At 49.0% G+C, this 18,793-nt stretch overlaps 8 protein-coding genes across 8 annotated transcripts; 4 read left to right on the forward strand and 4 right to left on the reverse strand.

Annotated features, from left to right (window-relative positions):
• Positions 1–1,025: 1,025 nt before the first annotated feature.
• Positions 1,026–2,179, reverse strand: GUITHDRAFT_64331 (4-diphosphocytidyl-2C-methyl-D-erythritol 2-phosphate synthase; the record flags this gene model as incomplete). Its single annotated transcript, XM_005840146.1, has 8 exons — positions 1,026–1,145; positions 1,190–1,262; positions 1,321–1,403; positions 1,453–1,576; positions 1,623–1,694; positions 1,737–1,847; positions 1,899–1,981; positions 2,042–2,179. 8 exons carry the CDS (start codon positions 2,177–2,179, stop codon positions 1,026–1,028), a joined length of 804 nt encoding a protein of 267 aa, XP_005840203.1.
• Positions 2,180–3,137: 958 nt separating this feature from the next.
• GUITHDRAFT_132977 (hypothetical protein) lies at positions 3,138–3,959 on the forward strand (the record flags this gene model as incomplete). The annotated part of the gene is made up of 1 exon (XM_005840147.1): positions 3,138–3,959. The coding sequence occupies one exon, from the start codon at positions 3,138–3,140 to the stop codon at positions 3,957–3,959; it is 822 nt and encodes a 273-aa protein (XP_005840204.1).
• Positions 3,960–4,131: 172 nt separating this feature from the next.
• GUITHDRAFT_150347 (hypothetical protein) lies at positions 4,132–4,753 on the reverse strand (the record flags this gene model as incomplete). The annotated part of the gene is made up of 4 exons (XM_005840148.1): positions 4,132–4,284; positions 4,339–4,453; positions 4,499–4,581; positions 4,634–4,753. The coding sequence occupies 4 exons, from the start codon at positions 4,748–4,750 to the stop codon at positions 4,255–4,257; spliced, it is 345 nt and encodes a 114-aa protein (XP_005840205.1). The 3' UTR covers positions 4,132–4,254.
• A 667-nt stretch (positions 4,754–5,420) lies between these two features.
• Positions 5,421–7,235, forward strand: GUITHDRAFT_150348 (hypothetical protein; the record flags this gene model as incomplete). The annotated part of the gene is made up of 15 exons (XM_005840149.1): positions 5,421–5,482; positions 5,536–5,667; positions 5,717–5,769; positions 5,821–5,906; positions 5,958–5,992; positions 6,039–6,113; positions 6,168–6,216; positions 6,263–6,361; positions 6,414–6,476; positions 6,519–6,616; positions 6,664–6,772; positions 6,821–6,869; positions 6,919–7,031; positions 7,078–7,108; positions 7,159–7,235. The coding sequence occupies 13 exons, from the start codon at positions 5,421–5,423 to the stop codon at positions 6,996–6,998; spliced, it is 990 nt and encodes a 329-aa protein (XP_005840206.1). The 3' UTR covers positions 6,999–7,031; positions 7,078–7,108; positions 7,159–7,235.
• A 7-nt stretch (positions 7,236–7,242) lies between these two features.
• On the forward strand, positions 7,243–7,895 carry GUITHDRAFT_150349 (hypothetical protein). The gene has a single exon (XM_005840150.1). The coding sequence runs from the start codon at positions 7,411–7,413 to the stop codon at positions 7,630–7,632; it is 222 nt and encodes a 73-aa protein (XP_005840207.1). The 5' UTR covers positions 7,243–7,410; the 3' UTR covers positions 7,633–7,895.
• Positions 7,896–8,452: 557 nt separating this feature from the next.
• On the forward strand, positions 8,453–10,582 carry GUITHDRAFT_156993 (3'-phosphate RNA ligase RtcB; the record flags this gene model as incomplete). The annotated part of the gene is made up of 11 exons (XM_005840151.1): positions 8,453–9,271; positions 9,324–9,391; positions 9,445–9,502; positions 9,550–9,609; positions 9,658–9,688; positions 9,748–9,832; positions 9,883–9,984; positions 10,133–10,223; positions 10,267–10,368; positions 10,455–10,511; positions 10,562–10,582. The coding sequence occupies 11 exons, from the start codon at positions 8,453–8,455 to the stop codon at positions 10,580–10,582; spliced, it is 1,494 nt and encodes a 497-aa protein (XP_005840208.1).
• A 3,387-nt stretch (positions 10,583–13,969) lies between these two features.
• On the reverse strand, positions 13,970–14,700 carry GUITHDRAFT_150350 (hypothetical protein; the record flags this gene model as incomplete). The annotated part of the gene is made up of 3 exons (XM_005840152.1): positions 13,970–14,013; positions 14,199–14,310; positions 14,509–14,700. Coding segments are annotated over 2 exons (156 nt in total), but the record flags the coding sequence as incomplete, so codon positions are not given.
• A 1,604-nt stretch (positions 14,701–16,304) lies between these two features.
• Positions 16,305–16,863, reverse strand: GUITHDRAFT_132980 (hypothetical protein; the record flags this gene model as incomplete). Its single annotated transcript, XM_005840153.1, has 4 exons — positions 16,305–16,336; positions 16,387–16,446; positions 16,511–16,613; positions 16,705–16,863. The coding sequence occupies 4 exons, from the start codon at positions 16,861–16,863 to the stop codon at positions 16,305–16,307; spliced, it is 354 nt and encodes a 117-aa protein (XP_005840210.1).
• Positions 16,864–18,793: the final 1,930 nt, after the last annotated feature.

The following is an 18,793-nucleotide window of genomic DNA, read 5'->3' on the forward strand; positions in this document are numbered from 1 at the left end:
CAAAATGTTGTCCTAACGCAGCAGGGATGCCAACCGCCCATGATAGCCGTTCCTTCTGCAAGGTAAGATTGGGCGCCCGACCCCAGCATACCGATCTCTCATGGAGTCTGCAGGTTGTGTGGGGTGGGGATCGTGTTTGCTGTTGATATTGAGGGTGCGCTGGAAGTGGCTTCTGTCATTCCAGGTGGACCAGCGGACGAGTGTGGGCTGATTCAGAGGGGAGAGTGAGTGCTGGAGCTGATGCTTGCTGTGAGCTGATGTTTTGTCCAGCATTCTTCACAGAGTGAACGACCTGGATGTTTGGTGCAAGTCACCTGAATTCGTTCAGAAACTAGTCGTCGGTCGTGAAGGGACCTCTGTCAGGCTCGGCTTTTCTCTACAGGTCAAGGAGATGGAGGAGAGCGCAGGATTGTCACTATTGAGAACCAGGGCTCCGAAGACATCGTATATGTGAATTTGAAGAGATCACCAGTGAACAATTCAAACAACCAGTCTGATGGTGATGACTCTCACCTCTCTGCATTCCTTTGTCTTTGCCTTCTTTCTTGCCTGATACTTTGGTTTAAGGCTTCTCAAACAATATACGAAATTCTCGCCTTTCACCATTGCAAGATTGTACGAATCGAATTGTTCCGATTGGATTTGTGGGAGCGTGAAGACCGGCAGAAAATTGTCACTATTTTTCCATTGTGGATTTGTTACCCCAAAGACATTCATGTTATCTCTGGTTGCTCAGTTAGTTTTCAAAGTTGTTTACATAGATATTTTTGCTAATCTCATTCTGTTTTTTTTCATGGTGATAATTCAATAGAGTGCATGTCAAGAACTTGATTCGTCCATGAATAATTTTGAGCTCACAGTTGGTACCATTCTGATTTTGTCCTGCTGACAAACTTCAAGGGCCCTGCGACGAACATCGCATTGTCCCACAATCCCGCGGCCTCCAGAGATTTTCTTGGATCTGCTTTTGGGTCCTGCAAGAGATTGAGATGGACAGAAAGTCAGGTATCAAGGATCAAAAATCCTCAACAGCAGCTACATACCGAGTGCAAGGCATAAGTCGTCGCCCCGCTGCCAGATAACAAGACAGTGTGGAAACCGTCTTTCTTCAGTGCATCCTTTATCTGACTCAGCTTGGGGAGGATCTGCTGTGAGCGTCACTCGCGTTCGGAAATTCGATTGGTCCTACGACCTTTTGTGCGGGTGGCTCAAGATCGTTGACACAAACCTCCTGACTGAGCCCTTCCCTGACGAGTCGCTCGCTGTGGTTCCATGGGAGCATGTAAGTGGAAAGTGCGACCGTAATCTACATCACTCTACCGCAGTGCGACTGGGTCTGGACCATTAAGAGCTTCTCCAGGCTTCAATCCCAGAGTCTTATAGACCAGGGGAGTGGGGCAACCCTGAAGCAATCTCAGCTGCTAGCGATCATACCATCCACCACGAGGTAACCTCTTGGGGTTTGACGACCCAGAAAGCTCCTTGAGGCGTTTGAAGAGGAGGCGAGACGTTCTCCACAATCTCTCCGCGTCCAGTGCAGTAGGCTGTGCCTTCTGAAAGGAAAAATCCCACGTCGCTTCCAAGGAGTTATTGATAACCTGTAAGGAGTTTGAAACGTATACCTCCCGAGCTCGCCTCCCCATTCGATGAGCTGGTTTGTTGAAGCCGGACTGCCGCACAGCTCGTTTGCAGCCCTGGTTTCATGCTAAGAACAAGACTGAAGGAAGGGGCATCACCATAATGCTGTAGCGCAGTTGCTGCTGCCCCCTCCCATACCGCCTTCCAAGGGCGTTCGTTTGTCGATCTCACAGTCAAAGAACTTGTTTTGACCCGTTCGTCTCCTGAACCTGCACACGGAGCAGCTCAGAGCAGAGCTTGCACTGACTGTGGTTCCTCACAAGTTAAATGCCTTCACGATCAAGTTCGACTCGTCCAGGGGAACACTGTCCACGTTGCACCGCAGTACATCTTTCCCCCCCGACTCCTGGGCGAGACGTCACCCGAGGTCTACCTCAGACGTGGAAGTAGGCATGACAGGCACCTCCAAGACTGAGACTTTCAAAGTATCTCCAAGGCTGAGAGCCTGGAACACTGACGCCAGCTCATGGAAACCATCATCTCGCTTCTTGGTGATACGCAGGAAGATGTTTGTCTTTGCCGGGCTGAGAAGGCGTGTCATTGACCGATCATGGTGGTTAGACATCGTCACCTGAAGTATGTCGAAGGTTTTGCCATCATCTGAATCGCTGGGCACATCCACCTCGAGTTGTAGAGCCTGGAAGGAGTCATTCTTTCGCCTTCACAGTAATTGAAATCTGTCACCCGTTTGCGGCGCTGCGGTCGAGACATCTTCCTGTTCCCGTTACAAATCCGAAGAGATCTACCAGTGTGGGATGTCAAACATCACGATCACGTGAACCATGATCCATACCTTTCCCGCTGACCAAGAAAGGACAGAGCGCAAGCTCTGTAAGGAAAACGAGCTCCAACGAAAGCAGTCTGCCCTGAGACGAGGAGTCATGTATGAGGTATACACACCGCCGCTCGCCTCGCTCGTATCAGGACTGAGACCACAAGCTCCAACTGAACTTGTCTTGCATGGAATGTTCTTCCCTCCCTCCTTCCCTCCCTCCTCCCCTCTTTTCCCTCACCATTTTCACGGCCTCCTCGGATCCCAATTTGTATCAGATCCGTAACAAAGTTCTGGGTCGGGGGGGGGGGGAGCAATGCAGTCAAGCAAGGGGCTGTTGATAGTGATGTCGTTGTTATCGACAGACTTTGCTTATGTCACAGGCTTTATGCTCTCTATATCTCATCTGCGCCTGCACACTTCTTCCTTGAAGCTGCGTCCCGCCACCTTGTTGTCACCTGGCCTAGCAATGATGAAAAGGAGTGAAGTTTTGAGCAATAGAATTTCAATGAGCTCGCAAGAATCGCGTTTGTCTTCGAGAGATCCTAGTGTCTTGTTTCCAATATTCTTATGCACTGCAGTTGTCAACAGGATTCTGTACCGTGTGCAACTGGTGCCCATGAAAGAGTACACCTACTTCATTTCCCAGTTTGCAACTCTCAGCTATGTGCTTGCTTACAGCATCTTGTTGGTTCAACGGAAGTCAATAGGAAAGGTGAATGACTCAATGATCCAATACGCCAGAAACAATTGGAACATCTTCGCCATCATAGGTGCACTTGAAGCCTTGACTTTTCTCCTTGCATTGTACTCCGCCGCTCGCCTCCCTGGCAGTCTCATCAGTGTCATCGGCCAAGGAGGAATTCTGTGGTCTGTGCTGTTTGCTCGTCTTCTTCTCAAGAAGTCTTTTGACAAGCTGCAGCTTCTCGGCGTTTTCGTGGTTCTGATCGGTGTGCTCACTTGTACTGTCCCACAGCTGCCAGCAGGAGCCCTTGTCACACAGCAGCATCGTATAGAGCTCTGGGCATACTCAGGATTATACCTTCTCTCCTCTGCATTCTCCGCTATTTCTTTCACGCTCAAGGAGAAATGCCTCAAGGAGGGTGAATTGGACATCATCATCGTCAGCTGCTTTGGTTCGTTGGCACAGTGCATATTCACGTTTCTGCTGCTCCCCTTGACTCTAGCGATTGCGACCAGCTTGCCTCCACAGGTTTACTTCCAAAAAGGTCTTGCTGCCTTCAGTGGAGCAACACATTCCTGCATGCCCTGGCTATTCTTCGCGTATATGATCGCAAACTTGAGCCTGAATCTATCTGGGATTGCCCTTACAAAGAGGGGCGGAGCAGTGGGAACTTTCGTCATTGGTACAGTTTTGGTTCCAATCACAAGTCTTGTATTTTGTCTTAACATCCCTCTGCTTGGTGCTTCAAGATTCAGCTGGATATTCGTTGGAGGGCTTGTCTTCACAACGGCAGGGTCGCTCCTGTACAATCATCAGAAGGTGTCTGGCATTCTACGAAAAGGCTCTGGGATACAACAAGAATGAGCCTGTTTCATCGCCTCACATTCTCATGTCATGCTTTGACACGTATCTCATCGGGTTTCTTGCATATTTCCTGCGTATTTGCTACGTTGGACCAACCATGTCTTGCTTTCCTGTACAGTAACCATCTAGTCGAATCCAACAGCAACAGAATGTCTCAGCAGGCTGCCAAACTAAGTTTTCTTCAAGTTTATTAGATCAGTAGTCATCATCCAGTTAAGAATAAATTCATACAAAATTCATCAAGTTCAAGGCTAGACAGAGCTCAACCCAAAAGTCACAGTAGCTTGTATCGGATTCAAGCATTCTCAGCACCAGCTCCTGGCGCCTGCCATCTCATTCAAAACTTGTGATACTGACTGACAAGAAGTCTTCGTCTCACTGGATTTGCGCATGCGAATGATGAGAAATGTTCTTCGTTGTGTTCTGACGTTAGTTCAGCCATCCGCGCTGCGCCGCCCTCCATGGTAGACCTCACTTCGTCACGCTTTTGTTCACTGCAAGAGAATCAGACCATGGAAGAGGAACAGTTCTCTGCTCACGATTTGCCTGTTTCTTTGCGCAGCCGAGCAGATTCAGATAGAGCTCGTTGTATGAATCGTTCGCGGGTCGCTACATCAACCTCCTGTATCGTCACACCCCATTTAGCCGGACAAAAACCAGGCAATAGGATACACCTCATCAGGAGGATTGACTGGGTTTGAAACTGCATCATAATCTTCCTCCTTGTTTTCTTCCGCGTTCCCCTCTTGCTCCACCTCCCTCCTCTCCGGTCCTGGGCATGGGCCTTCCATGCCGCGGTTGGACTCAAAAGTTCTTGCTTTTAAGTTGACCAAGTTTAGTAAAATCCACCGCCGCCGGTGATCGGACTCCCGCCGGGGCAAGCGGCGGCCTGATCGGTGATTAGGATCATTAGTACTCAGAACTCAGTCGGAATAAGTTACTTGAACCTCGGATCGGACTCCGGGACCGTACCGTGTCTGACCGTACGGTCGTGCCACTGGCTTTGAATGATTGCCACTGCAGCCGCAGCGCCCGCCGCTGAGTCACAATCAGGCTGGCCCCCGGCCTGAGATAGGCTAGTTCCGCCGCCGGTCACACCCGCCGCCGGGTAGCCTAGCCTGACCCGGTGACCCGCGTCATCGGAGTGAAGTACGGCCCGGCCCGATCACAAGTTTCCCGGCCGGCCGTTCACTGCCCGCCCGGCCGCGACTAGTGGGCAATGCCGATTTTCGCACGTGAAGATGGATCGGGAAGATGGTCGATGGGAGGGCCGGACGGAGATATGAAAGAATGAGCGGCATGTAGGAGGATCAAGTTGCAAGTATGGTGAACTGCAGTGAGGACTGATGATGAGATAGACATAGTCTTGTATGGCAGCGATGCTTTGTTTCTCTTGGCTTCCAAGCTGGAACTCGAACTGTTTCTAGACTATCAACACAGATCTGACGTTTGTGAGTGCAGATGTCGAATACCAAAGATAAACAAAAAGCTCTCATTGTAGCAGGGACCTACGAGAGAACGCTGTACGTGAAACAATTGATGAAGCTTTGCAACAAGCGAGCTCACGCTTTGTTAGTTGCGGCTGGAGGGTAGAGGGCGATGAGGCGGCAACACCTGTATTCAACCACCCTGCTCATCTTGGACCCATTAAAGCAGTAGCAATTTCCGGAAAATATTTGGTATCAGGAGGGAACGATGAAGAAATTAGGTACTAGGTGGCGTGGGCCTCGGAACATTTTTGTTGATCCCTTGTACAGAATTTTCAATACTCGAAAACTTGTAGAGGTAGGCAACCTCATGAGACACCAGGGTAAAAACTGTCCTCATGAATGTTTCTCAACCTCTGACTTCAGCCTGGCAGGTCCTATCACTTCTCTCAAATTTTTCGGGTCATTCAATCTGGTGAGCTCGTCAGACGATGGGACTATGTTGATTTGGCGGTGCAAGGTAAAATGACTTTTCATTTGCCCTGCGCTCCTTTCTCAAGGTGACCTGCAGGACTGGGAGTGTCTGTCTACTCTACGAGGACACAAGTAAACCATGATTGCTGCAAATGCTCTACTCTAATCATTACAATAGGGGCGGAGTGATAGACCACGACATACACGACAGCGGAAAAGTTTTGATCTCTTGTGGGCGAGATAACACGATCAGGTTCAAGCTCTTCTTATATTGTTGCCATTCGAAGCTTGATTCATTCGATAAAAGGTTGTGGGATCTAGTCAAAGGCTCTTTGTTGCACACAAGGAAAAGAGAGGTAACCAAGCACTCTTTACAACTTTGCTAATCACATCTTCATGCAGTCCAAAGGGTACGGTTCGTTTCAATGTATTAGATGGATACCCAAGAGTGAGGGGTTTTGCTCCATCATCGGAAACTCTGTGGAAATATACGACGCCAATGTACTCATGTCGTCAATACGCTTGAAAAAATTACTCACTGTTGCCGCTTTAGTCTGATACCCCGACTTCAAATCTTGCGCATAGTCGGACACCCTTAACAGCAACATTTTATGATGTAAGCTGTGCCTCATTGATGTCTGTTTTTACTAGTTTTCAGGCCAACACTCTGCTCACTGGTGGAGAAGACAAGATTGTCCGTGTGTGGGATGTGCGAAACGGGAAGACAGTCAATCAACTGCCCCAAATGTCGAGCAGGTTTGCACATGCAATGTTTCGTAAACAGGATGTCAATGGACTTGCAGGATTCGATCAATCTCGATTGAGTCACTGACAAACAGTGTGATCACTGCATGCTCAGATGGAGACATCCAGATGAACTCATGGTCGAACAGCGACAAGGTTCTGTGGAAGGTAAAGGTCAGAGTTGAACCTTGGGGACAACATGATTGCCATCATCAGGAAAGCACTCGGGCAAGAATCACATGTGCTTGCTCTGCGATCACTGAAGGTTTCCATGAATGAACTGTTCGTGTCCTTCAAGTTGATCAACGTTGCAGGAGCTGAGGAGGCGGCGGACGTACAGAGTGGCATGCAAGTCGCCATGTTGATGCTCATATTTCTTCTAGGTGCTGGATGATGAAGAGAAAAACGAGCCAGAAAGCAAGAAACGGTGAGCAAAATTGTTTGGATCTGTAACATCTAATCCATCGGACCAGACCCAAAGCCGCTAGCTCTAAATTGGCCAAGGTACCTACCTATCTGATTGAATTGACATATCTGAATGTCACTACGTGCAGAAATCCAGAAGATGAAACTAATAGTTGATAATAGTCATAACAAGCTCCTTTCTTGAGTGAACATGATATTTTTCCACTCAGAGATCGAGTCGTCTAGATTTATTCAAAGAACATCTCCTTCACTGATCCACCCATTTACAAAGGCTCACCGAAGGCGGAGCTGTTGACTCCCCTCAAACCCACGGAGCGGTTAACCTAAACAATTTCTTAGATCTGAAACAATCGCACAGGAGAGAAACAACCTCCTGCTGAATGCTCTGGAAAGAGCGTCCAGTGGGGGTCACCGCGGAGGTGATCGCTGGGGTCATGAAGAGCTTTTGGGTAGATTGGCCAGAAACCTTCTTTCCGAACATAGCTGCGCAGGAAAAATATCAGGAGAGTTACACTGCAAATCGTATCCAGCAATCACAAACATATTCTTGTCAAGAATCAAGACAATGTGCTAATGAACGAAAACATAATCACAACATTTGAAGTAAACAGAAAGTACATTAACACAGTTTTGCGGCCAGCATTCTTTGCATACGAAAAGCATCAGATATTCACACACAGCTAACTGTTGAAAAGTGTTTTTCTCAAGGCAAACAGCAAAGGTGGCTCTAAGAATCGAGCGTCAAGGGGATGTCGACTGAACAAGAGTGGAACTAAAGTGACCACAAAGATCGAGGGAAAGATGTAGGCGAAGCGCTATGTGCTAAACGTCTGCGGCTGCCATGGAGAGTCACCTGCTGCGGTTCAGCCGTCGGGGTTGACCCTTCGGATTTAAAACTAAGTTTATAACTATTATTTATCTATGTAATAGATACATTATTTTGTATTGTTTAAAAATTATACAATGTTTTTATTTCCACCATCATCAGATCAACATTTTTAGATTTCATTACAAATCTTCACAAAGGAGACACTTTTTAAAACATTTAAATCATTTTTGATGCCTTACCCACATCCACGTGGCTGTTGCTGTACAGGTGGAGTGGAGAAAATTGTCATCGTTTATATTGAAATTGGGTCAAATAATTTGATCACCCGTACTTTTACGTTCTTTATCACCCGTACTTTTCCGCATTGAGAGGTTTTTAAAAAGCATTCTTCTTGTTTGAATACATTACATTTCTACCAAAAAATGCAGTCCTTTGACAATATCTTAAAATATTTTAATCTGTACTGAAAGGACATTACTTTTTAATTTTAGAACTGTTCTTCTCAAAACACTGACTTTGAGGATTGCTCGACTCGGCAGGCCGGGCCCGCTATGTTCTGAGGCAGGCTATGTAAACATTCCCGCTGTCCTGCCATGGTAGTGAGAACTTACGAGGAGGAGTGTAAGTATGTGAAGCAGGTGGACGGGACATGCTACAGGATCGACAAAGGATTCGTAGACAACATGAGAGTCCCTGGTGTCTTCTACGTCAACCAGCAGATCAAGGAGCTCCTCTTCGACGAGCTGAAGCAGTTTTCAAAGACATCCGGCGCTGCAGCGGGGATGGGCGGCTTCCTTCCGGCCATGAAGCAGCTAGCCAATGTTGCAGCACTTCCTGGCATTGTCGGCAAATCCATCGCTCTACCAGATGTGCATGCAGGTTACGGGTTTGCGATTGGTAATGTTGCAGCGTTCGACATGAGCGATCCCGAGGCAGTGGTATCACCTGGAGGTGTTGGGTTCGATATCAACTGCGGAGTCAGGCTGATCAGAACCAACTTGTTCGAGAAGGACGTCGAGCCTGTCAAGGAGAAACTTGCGCAGGCAGTATTCGATCACATCCCTGTCGGGGTTGGTTCACAGGGGATTATTCCTACAAACAGCAACGATTTGGAGGAGGCTCTGGAGATGGGGATAGACTGGAGCTTGAGGGAAGGATACTCCTGGCCGGAGGATAAAGAACATTGCGAAGAATATGGCAGAATGCTTCAGGCAGATCCGAGAAAAGTCTCCTCTAGGGCAAAGAAGCGAGGACTGCCGCAGCTTGGTACGTTGGGAGCAGGGAACCACTATGCGGAAATCCAAGTCGTGGATGAGATTTTTGATGCAAGAGCGGCATCGCAGATGGGAATCGAAGAGAAGGGGCAGGTAGTAGTGATGATTCACTCAGGAAGTAGAGGTCTTGGCCATCAGGTGCATGCGACGACAAAAATATCGCATACGACCGATGATCTCTTGGTGTCAGGTTGCGACAGACGCTCTGACTGCTATGGACAAAGCGATGGATCGCGACAATATCAGGACCAATGATCGGTATGTATCGTAAGGAATGACATGGCGCTCCTGCACGTTGATGCTCCTCTCAGTCAGTTGTCATGCGCAAGGATCGACTCGCAAGAAGGGCAAGACTACCTGGCGGCCATGGTGCGTGCTGGAGGAGCTCGTTCACGGGGAGCCTCACACAGTTGCAGGCAGCAGCAGCGAATTACGCCTGGGTCAATCGCTCTTCCATGACGTTTCTAGTTCGTCAGGTCCCTTGCAACCTGAAAGTCTCGATTAATGCCTCACGTCGTTTGCAGGCGTTCGCAAAAGTCTTTCAGAGTACCCCCGGTTTGTTGCCATGTGGAGACGTGATGGAAAAAGACTGATCAGATGGTGCACACGACCAGACGATCTAGACATGCACCTCATCTACGACGTTTCTCACAACATTGCAAAAGTAGAAGAGCACATGGTGGACGGCAATATCAAGAAGTGAAATGGGTTGCTTTTCTTCCTTCTTAATGCCTCACCTTACTTCTCAGACTTCTTGTTCATCGTAAGGGCTCGACGCGTGCATTTCCTCCTCATCATCCCTTGATCCCGGTCGATTATCAGTTCACAGGACAGCCTGTGCTCATCGGTCCGTCCCAGTCCTGCAGATAAACATGTGCCAGGTTGACATGAGGTGCAGGGGGCAGCATGGGAACTTGCAGCTATGTGCTGACAGGAACCGAGAAAGGAAATTCAGATTCTTGCTGTTTTGCCTTCTCCCTCGTTATTGTGATTCGTCAGCGCAGGAATGGAAGAAACTTTCGGAAGCACCTGCCACGGAGCTGGGAGAGCGCTCTCAAGGAACAAGAGCAGAAACAATTTAGATTACAAGGTCAATTTTTCTGTCAACGGAAAGATTGACAAGAAGCAAACAGGACGTGCTGCAAGTTCTACAAGACAAAGGGATTGCGATCCGCGTCGCTTCTCCCAAGTTGGTCATGGAAGAAGCCCCTGAGTCGTACAAGGACGTTACACAGGTCGCAATGCCCCCCGCTCATCTTGCATGTTAAATCTACTCTTCCTCCTCCACTGCCTTCTGCTCCGTAACTTCTTCGTATCACAGGTGGTGGATACGTGCCAGGCTGCAGGCATATCCAACAAAGTTGTGAAGCTGAGACCAGTGAGAGTATCTTGCCTTCATTGGGCAAACACTGACAGTTGTCATGGAAGATCGCCGTCATTAAAGGATAGACCAGCTGATTCAGAGAGAACGAGGGCATCAGTTTTGGCCCTGGCATCTTACGAGTCAGACTACCTGATAGTAACAGTTTCGGTCGATCGGCCTGATTCAACGGTAGTAGCCTCAGCGGCTAAAGGATGCGGCGTTAAGATTTTTCGATCAACGGACTGGATTTTCGAGCGGATTCAGGACCTCTTTGTCTGTCGCACTGCCACAGTCGTGACTGATTGCCGCCACAACGTGCCAAGTTAACTCTGTAAAACTAAACCTTGAAACTTCCCCCGCCCAATTGAGACCTGCTCAGTTCAGTGCTGTCCGAACCCGGGCGAGCCAGTACCCGGCCGGGCGTGCCGGCTCAGCGGCTCGCCGCGCCGCCAACTTGGAAGGACTTGGCCCGACGGTCCGTCGGACGGTCAACTGTGATCGGAGCACTGCAGGGCTAGTAGCCAGTGCTGCCCCCGGCCCATAATGAGCTCATAGGCTATGAGACTAGCTTATTAGTTTGCTGCCCTCGTCGCAAAATCGGGGAGACAATGGCCATGGTGGAGGATAGAAGGGAGTGAGGGATGGAGGGAAGGAAGGGAGGAGGGGAAGGAGAGCGAGGCACCGAGGGCAATGCTGCAAGTACAAATGTGGAGAAGAGAGAGATCGTCAAGGTATTTGCTGACTTTGCTCTTCTCTTCAATAAGAACAAACTTCCCTTCGTTGCAGGACTGGTTGGATGGATTCTCCGACGACGAGGTGCTCATGTTGCTCAAGGATGAACACCGTCGCACGTCCTCGTTTCTTGAGCTTCTAGAGCGAACATGCCACTCGAACTCCGTCAGGAAGAGTGTTTGGTGAGCTCCACGCCGGCAGGCGTCGTTTGGCTTGCATTGAGAGGTCATGACAGCGAGAAACTCTGCGGCGAGGGCATCATAGCAGAATCATGGACAAAGCATGCCAGCCTGGTACTTCAACCTTTCTGAACACGATAACGAGATATTCTGACAATTCTGACACGATGATTGCGATGCAATTCTTCCTGAATGCTCATGAATCTGGTTGTATCAGCAAAGGCAAATCTCAGAGGAAATGGACGAGCTGGATGGTCCGCTGGATGAGGCTTTGGATCTTCAAGAGGATCTTGTATGTCTTTCTTGCTGCAATCCTGCAACTGATGTACTTTGAACCAAACAGTCGGATACGATCATAGATGGAGACTCGTCGGATTTTCTACAGGCATGTGAATTGTCCTCTGAGGGACCCAGAGTGATTCGGACTTGTGCCTTTTCAGATGGAAGTCTTCAACTCATCAGCCATCAAGAACATCGGTCACGATCTCTCAATCACCTTTGCTCCCTATGCTTCCGTGCGTCCGTGCGCTTGTTTTGAATCATGCTGGCAGGACGGTTCAACTGTGAATTCATCCGATACGACTTGCTGGGTAGAGGAGGGTTTGGGTCTGCATGGCGATGCCATAACCTGGGTGAGTGACCCGCCTGCTGGCAGCGAGTGAAATTGACGTGAGTGTCTCAAGTTGACGAGCATGACTACTGCGTGAAGGAGCTTCACCTCAGCGCATCCAAGTTTGCGGTAGCCCCGTGTCGAGCAAGCGTGTCCAGTCACGAGATTCGCAGGGGTCAGTGAAGAAGATGGTTCAGTTTGCAAGAGGAGTGCTCAGAGAAGTTTCAACGCTCTCGCACATCGAGCAGCATGCTAACGTCGTCAAGGTTGACCACTTGAGAAGGGAAGATACATGAGCTGACGACGCCTCTTTGTCCAGTACAACGCAGCATGGGCTGAGCTTGAGACCGAGAGATCAGGGCCCCAGAAAGTGACTTGCTCCTCAATATGTGGAGATGGTGGATGACTTGTCATTGAAGGATGTCGCGGGATTGGATGCCGATGACGAAAACACGCAATTGAGGTGCAACCGAGGTCTGATTCCAGAACACTTACTTTGTTTGAAGTGGGGGTGACGAGGACGAGGACGATGACGAAGAGCTTCTGGACAATGACGCAGCAAGAGAAGGAGGCCAAGATTCCTCACACTTGAGCAGAAACAAAGTGGATAAAGAGCAAAAGCGCAGGGCTAGCCCTGTGTCCGACTCCAGCTGGAATACATTTACTCATAGGTCTTGTTTGCTCAAAATGCAGATGATTGTGACTGATAGCCACTCAATGTAGCTCACGAACTCAAAACGAAATATCCTCGTCAGATGCGATGAACGTTCAAGATCCAGAAGTCAGATCGCAGAGGTCAAGCGGGAGCTCCTACTTCAGCGCTAACCAAGCGTGGGATGAAATGAGTGCTGATCAACGAAGAAAGATCGTTAAGAGCTTGATATCTCGTACGCTAGAGGTCAGTTATTGCATCGCATGGTCTCGCTGGATATTAATGGCATCATCACAGCTGGTGATTGAGAAGATCGAGCATGATGATATCGTGATGAATCGCTGCGTGGGAAAGGCAGGCAAGTCATTGAGTTGCAAGTTGACTCGACAAACTGCGTTAATTGACACTCCCTCATCAAGTTGCTGAGATTCAGGCCGATCTGGTTCAGAGAGATGTTGTTCTCTACATTCAGATGGAGCTCTGTCACAATCGAACACTCTCACATTGGCTTGTACTTGATCGTTAGCAGTTGCCTCTTGTCATTGGCTGAGTGCAGGACGAGCCATCTCGCGAGATCGTCGTCGATCGAAACTTGCAGGTCAGGTGCGAGAAGGAGAGGATCACCCATCTGACTCTTGCTATTCCTCAAGATTCTCATCCACATCCTGCGAGGTTTGAAGCACATCCATGAACTCGGGCTGTGCCATCGAGATCTCAAGGTGCGGACCATCGAAACAAGAATGCGCAGGATTCACTCGCCCCTGCAGCCAGCCAACCTCCTCATCTCAAAGGATGGCGTGATCAAACTCGCAGACTTCGGCTTGGCCAAGAGTGTTTCTCCTGCTTGTCTCTTCCTGTCTCGCAGTACCTCAGAGGTGTCTAATGTTTTCACACCTTCAGCTCCCGGAGTTCCTCCAAACAGCAGCTCGCAAGGAGCAGAATGGCCGATGGTATAACCTGACGATTTGCCTGCCTGCCTGCCTGCCTGCCTGCCTGCCTGCCTGCCTGCCTGCCTGCCTGCCTGCCTGCCTCCTTCCTGCCTACCTACTTGTATCTCACTCGTATACTCATCAGAGCCGTCCTAAAGTCGTGGGCTCAATGCACACTCGGGGGGTAGGAACGGCTCTCTATGCGGCTCCGGAACAGATTTCAGGCGAGCAGCGCGTGTGTGATGAAGGAGAGTTAATGACGACTAGCAGGCGAGTCATGCGACGAGAAGTCAGACATCTACTCCCTGGGGGTTCTTCTCGTTGAGCTGTTCAGCATCTTCGGTACCATCGCTACCAACCGCCTCACCTCGTCACCCGCTGTGCTGCAGGGTCTGGAATGGAGAGGATCCTCGTGCTGACTGCAGCCAGGGAAGGCAAGCTCCCTCAAGGTCCGATGTCAGTGCAGCTAGAGGCGACAGCCTGACATCTCAATCAAGGAATGACGGAAGAGTATCCGATCATCGCCGGACTTGCCGTCAAGTGCCTTGCCAAGTGAGGGAGGAGTTGATGAGGATGCGGCTGATGAAACTGCACGCCTACAGGGACCCTGAGGACAGACCCTCAGCTCAGATGCTCCTGGAGGAGCTGTCAGCCATGGGACAGCAAGCTTCGCTCCCTCCTCTTCTCGAGCTGGCTGATCGAACGATATCGGAGCTGACGCAGCTGCTTGAGGTGAGCACAGTCATCAGCTGCTGGCAAGAGAGAAGCTCCTCTGAGTTGATGCCAGGAACGAGACGAGACGATCAAGTCGAACGCGTCCTTGATCGCCTCGCTCCGGTCGGAGATCGCAGGTGAGGAGACGCCAGCTTGGGCGGACTGTGGGTCATGACTCACGGTTCGGCTTGAGCAGACAAGGACAAGTTGCTGCTGGCGCAGGAAGCTACCATTGCGAAGCTGAAGGAGCTGCTAGCCGAAAAATCTTGTCAACAAAGCTAGCAGTTGGTGGGGATCGCGTTTGAAAAGTTGTCACGTAGTTTCAATTTGGAACTTGTAGAGAATTTTGAAATTTAATCGAATCACTCCAGTACAATACGTGAAATTTACTAGGAATTATCTTGCCTGGCTTTTCGGATGAAAGGTCGCGTGGAAACATCTGTGATGCCGCACGATATCGCGCCTTTTGGATTGAAGCCACCAAGCAGTCAACCGTTAGGACGCCTGCGAATGGAGTTTCGACTTTTACTACAGGCACAGGAGCTCCGGAGTTCCATCTACCTCCCGCCTTATGCCTGTATGACTGATCAATGATGACAATCGGGGGGTCTGAAACATAGAGAGTAGGGGTAGTGTAGTAAATCAGAGGTCGCCGGAGTCGGCAAAGTTTGACGACCCCACCCACTTCTTTTACTCGGAATGAACCCTCTTTCCCGAATCCGAAGGTTATCCTACCCCTCTCATTGCAATTTTGGTTCCCTGCCCTGGTCTGCGAAACCCACTAGAAATCCTCGCATCCCGCTCTTCCTCTGGCGACCAACTCGAACTTCACTGCATCCTCTCCCTCGTCTTCTATAGCACGTTCAGTACCATCTCTACCTCTTGCTTCCGCCTCTTAGCATGTCTCACTGCGTCTCTGATCTTCCTTGCGTAACATCGACAGCTACGACAACAGCAGTCATTCGTCCCAGACGAAAGATGGGCCAGGAAGCCCGTCCAAAAGAAAGGCAGCTCCATTTCACAAGAGATGCTGTCGCAAGCTTGTTTCACCTTCGTCAAGCTGATGCGGCACAAAAACTGGTAAAAACTCTCAACTAGCAGAAGTGCTCGCATACGCCTGACCTTATCCTCTTCTACAGGGACTGTCGTTGACGGGACTGAAGTCTGTCTGCCGAAGACTCGGGATCGATAGATGGCCATATGCACGAGATCGGGTTCTTGGGGGAGGTTGCGACATGGCGGCTGTGGTTGATGGCGGACGGCAACTTGTGAGGGAAAACGTCGAGGCTAAAGATACTAGGCTGGATAAGGTGGAAGGCCACGTTCCGCTTGATCCAAAGTGGATTGCATGGTACATCACAACGAGTGAATTGGAGGATGAAAATATGATGGAAGTCGAGCCTGCAGATGGAGAAGCTTCAATACCAGCTAGCAGTACAGGCCCTCAACGACCCTCCTCATTTCATGTAATGTTGTTGTAGAAGGTAGCCCCGCTTGCGGTCCTATTTTAATCCTCAAGACCACATACTGCAGATTTCTCTGTTTGCGCGCGTTTGCTATGGCTACCTTGCACACTGCAGCCTTGAATTGTAAATTTGGTCTTGTGAGGATTAAACTTGGACGAATTAAACTGTTGTTTCTTGTGATGCAGTTTTGCTTTCAATGTGAGAGCTGCGCATTCGTTTCTCAGATAATTCATTCCGATTGATTGTGAAGGACATCACAATGGATCAAGAGGATAGAATATGGGCTTTCAGAAATCGTTTTTCTGGGAATATACAAATTCCAACCATGTTGAAGGTTTCGTGAGAATACCCAAAGCTCCCCTCATAGATATGCAACAAACATTATGCATTTGCTCTGGTACACTGTGTACTTTAAGTTCAAAATGATATAGGACAATATTACAGATCAGGCTGATTACAAGCTGCTCAGAATTCCAAAATTCAGAGCGATTGACGTGTCACCAACGGGCGCCAGTAACGAATAAATTTAATTCCATTCTCGCTGCTGGTATCGATAGTCTGCAGCCGATGTAAGTTCCTGTCAGGAATCTTTTGTTTCACACTCATACCCCTCAATGGCTTCGCCGTTTCGAAGTATTCAGGGTGTATTTCGTATAAGTCTTTGGCATCTGCGCATACAGACAAAGAAATCGATGCCGTCACAAGGAAAAATATACACACACGTGTCTTGACCTTGATCATAGTAAGGTTCTCTTGGGTAGTTCGAGCGAATGATCTGCCATGTAGTGACCGGTTTTGCTGCGGGGTCAAACCCAGCTCCAGCATTATACCATTGCTACAAAAGGATGGAACATTTAGTCTGAAAGACATGAACCAGCATGCTCTGAAGATCAAAAGAGGATGAAGAAATAAACCACCCTCGTTACCTGCCAGTTGTTCTTGGTGTCTACTGCTCCAGGAGCATCAACATCCAGAAGCGACGAACTCCTTTGTCCCAAATGGTTGATGCCTACGAGTGCGACTCCGAGTAGAAGCACACCAGCAAACAACGCCTTTCTCAACGCTTGAGTGGACATCATGCTCATGGTTCCACCCTGTGTCCATAGATTTTGGTAAGTTTTCGATTTCTATGAACCACCCTCCTTGCTCCCCCTCCTTTCACCCCAACCCCTATCCGCAATCCATCCTCTCCTTCTGTCCCTCTCCTTCTGATCTCCCTGCTTGACACATCTTCGATGTCTCTCCCTCCAGTTTCCCCTTCTTCTCCTCGCACCATTGTTGCTCATGCCTCTTCTCGCAGTTCAGGCTGTCCCCCGTCCCCCATCTGACCAGTCCCTTTGTTGGTGCCCCCGTTGGTGCCCAGCCTCCGGTTTTAAGTTACGGCAGTCCTGGCACGGTGACCGTCGTACCGGGCCGGGCGCGGCTGCGGCGCGCCGCGGCGGCTGGCAACCCGGGCCCGGGGCCAGGACCCTGCAGTATCGGCAGCGCAAAAAGGCTTTCCACTCCCAGAGCAAGCTTCAAATTGGTTTCAAATCACTGATTCTCAAGTGCCCGCGGCCAGGCCGGGCGCGGCACTGAGTTGCGGCAGTGGGCCGGGCGGCCCGCGGGGCCGGGCCGGGTGCCAGACTCGCCGGCAGTGCCTGCGCCATCACCTTCAAGCGGCGTGTGAGATCAGAGCACTGATACCTTGCAACCTCGAGCTCGCTTGTAAGTCGAGGAACATCTTCCTTTCTATCTGGGCCACTTCGGATTTCTGCCGCACTGATTCGCCGGACTGCCCGGCCCGGCCGGCCCGGGAGGAGCGGCGCGGCGTGACGGCCAACTTTGAAGTAGGGTTAGAGGTGTTGCTGCCTTTTCCTTTTCATAGTTATTTGGTGAGGCGGGTTTGTTTCTTCACCTTTTCCCCCATCCTTCGTTTGCTCCGCTTGCCTTTTCAATTTAAGTAATTAAATGTATGAAATACAATTTACTTTTATTTTTAAAAACAATGTCATTCATTGAAAAACTTCTTTTTGGGATCCTTTCCACGTGGCAATATGTGATATCAAGATGGGTGTCTATTTTCATTATTTGGTGAGTCATGTTGGACTATTTCAATAATGTTCTAATTATTTCAGCGGTCTCATATTTGGGTGTTTTGAAATAATTATTTCTTGACTGTTTTGTGACAGTCAACGAGAATTTCTCCAACAAGTCATCGGAGTACCTTTGAAAATACTTATTGAAGTCTAAAACCACTTTTAAGGCAATTTTTTCCTCCGCCAGCAAACCCCTCTAAATAAACATTCTACGAGAATCATTATTCTAAAACATAATAAAACAATAACTCATATTGCTTGTACTGGTATTCAGTGAAATTTATTGTTCGATGCATATTTTTATTGTTTATGTATTGTTGGTCCGACGACTAGAAAGTAGAACCCAAAAAAACAAAATATATTACAATAGAAATCACAGTAAAATTCGGTCAAGTGCCTCACTCCATTAGCTGAGGACAATATTTTGTGGGAGAAAAACTGATTTTCTAATGGTATGTTTACTGCCAACTGTCGTACTAAAAATGAACTTTTACTACGAGTCATAAATTTCAACAAGAAGATGTCACGTGAACCAATTGTTTTCTGCAAGTTAAATTGATAACCGACAATAAAATCGGAAGGATTATTGTTAGAAGTTAGAGTTGAGGAAAACTCTGTTGGCATGGCCGTTCGACCCGGTTCAATCGGCCCCTTATTCTATTACAAGTTGGCAAGCAGCCCCCTTTCCTAGGAGGTTGACCCTTCTGAGGACACACCATATAGACTATTACCTATTGGCGCTGATGAATTTATTTCTATAGGTGTTGGGGGGTGTTAAAGCAGGGGTTTTCCATAGGTGTCTGACTTGCCAATCCCAAACCTTTTCCTCCAGAGCCTCCTTTGCATCTCCTGCGATGGCAATGATGGCACGATTTGAGCGTTATTGTCACCTTTCCTTTCTCGCCCTGGCTCTCTCTCTCTCTCCCTCACTCTCATC

The sequence above is a fragment of the Guillardia theta genome (assembly GCF_000315625.1).
Source record: "Guillardia theta CCMP2712 unplaced genomic scaffold GUITHscaffold_6, whole genome shotgun sequence".
NCBI lineage: Eukaryota > Cryptophyceae > Pyrenomonadales > Geminigeraceae > Guillardia > Guillardia theta.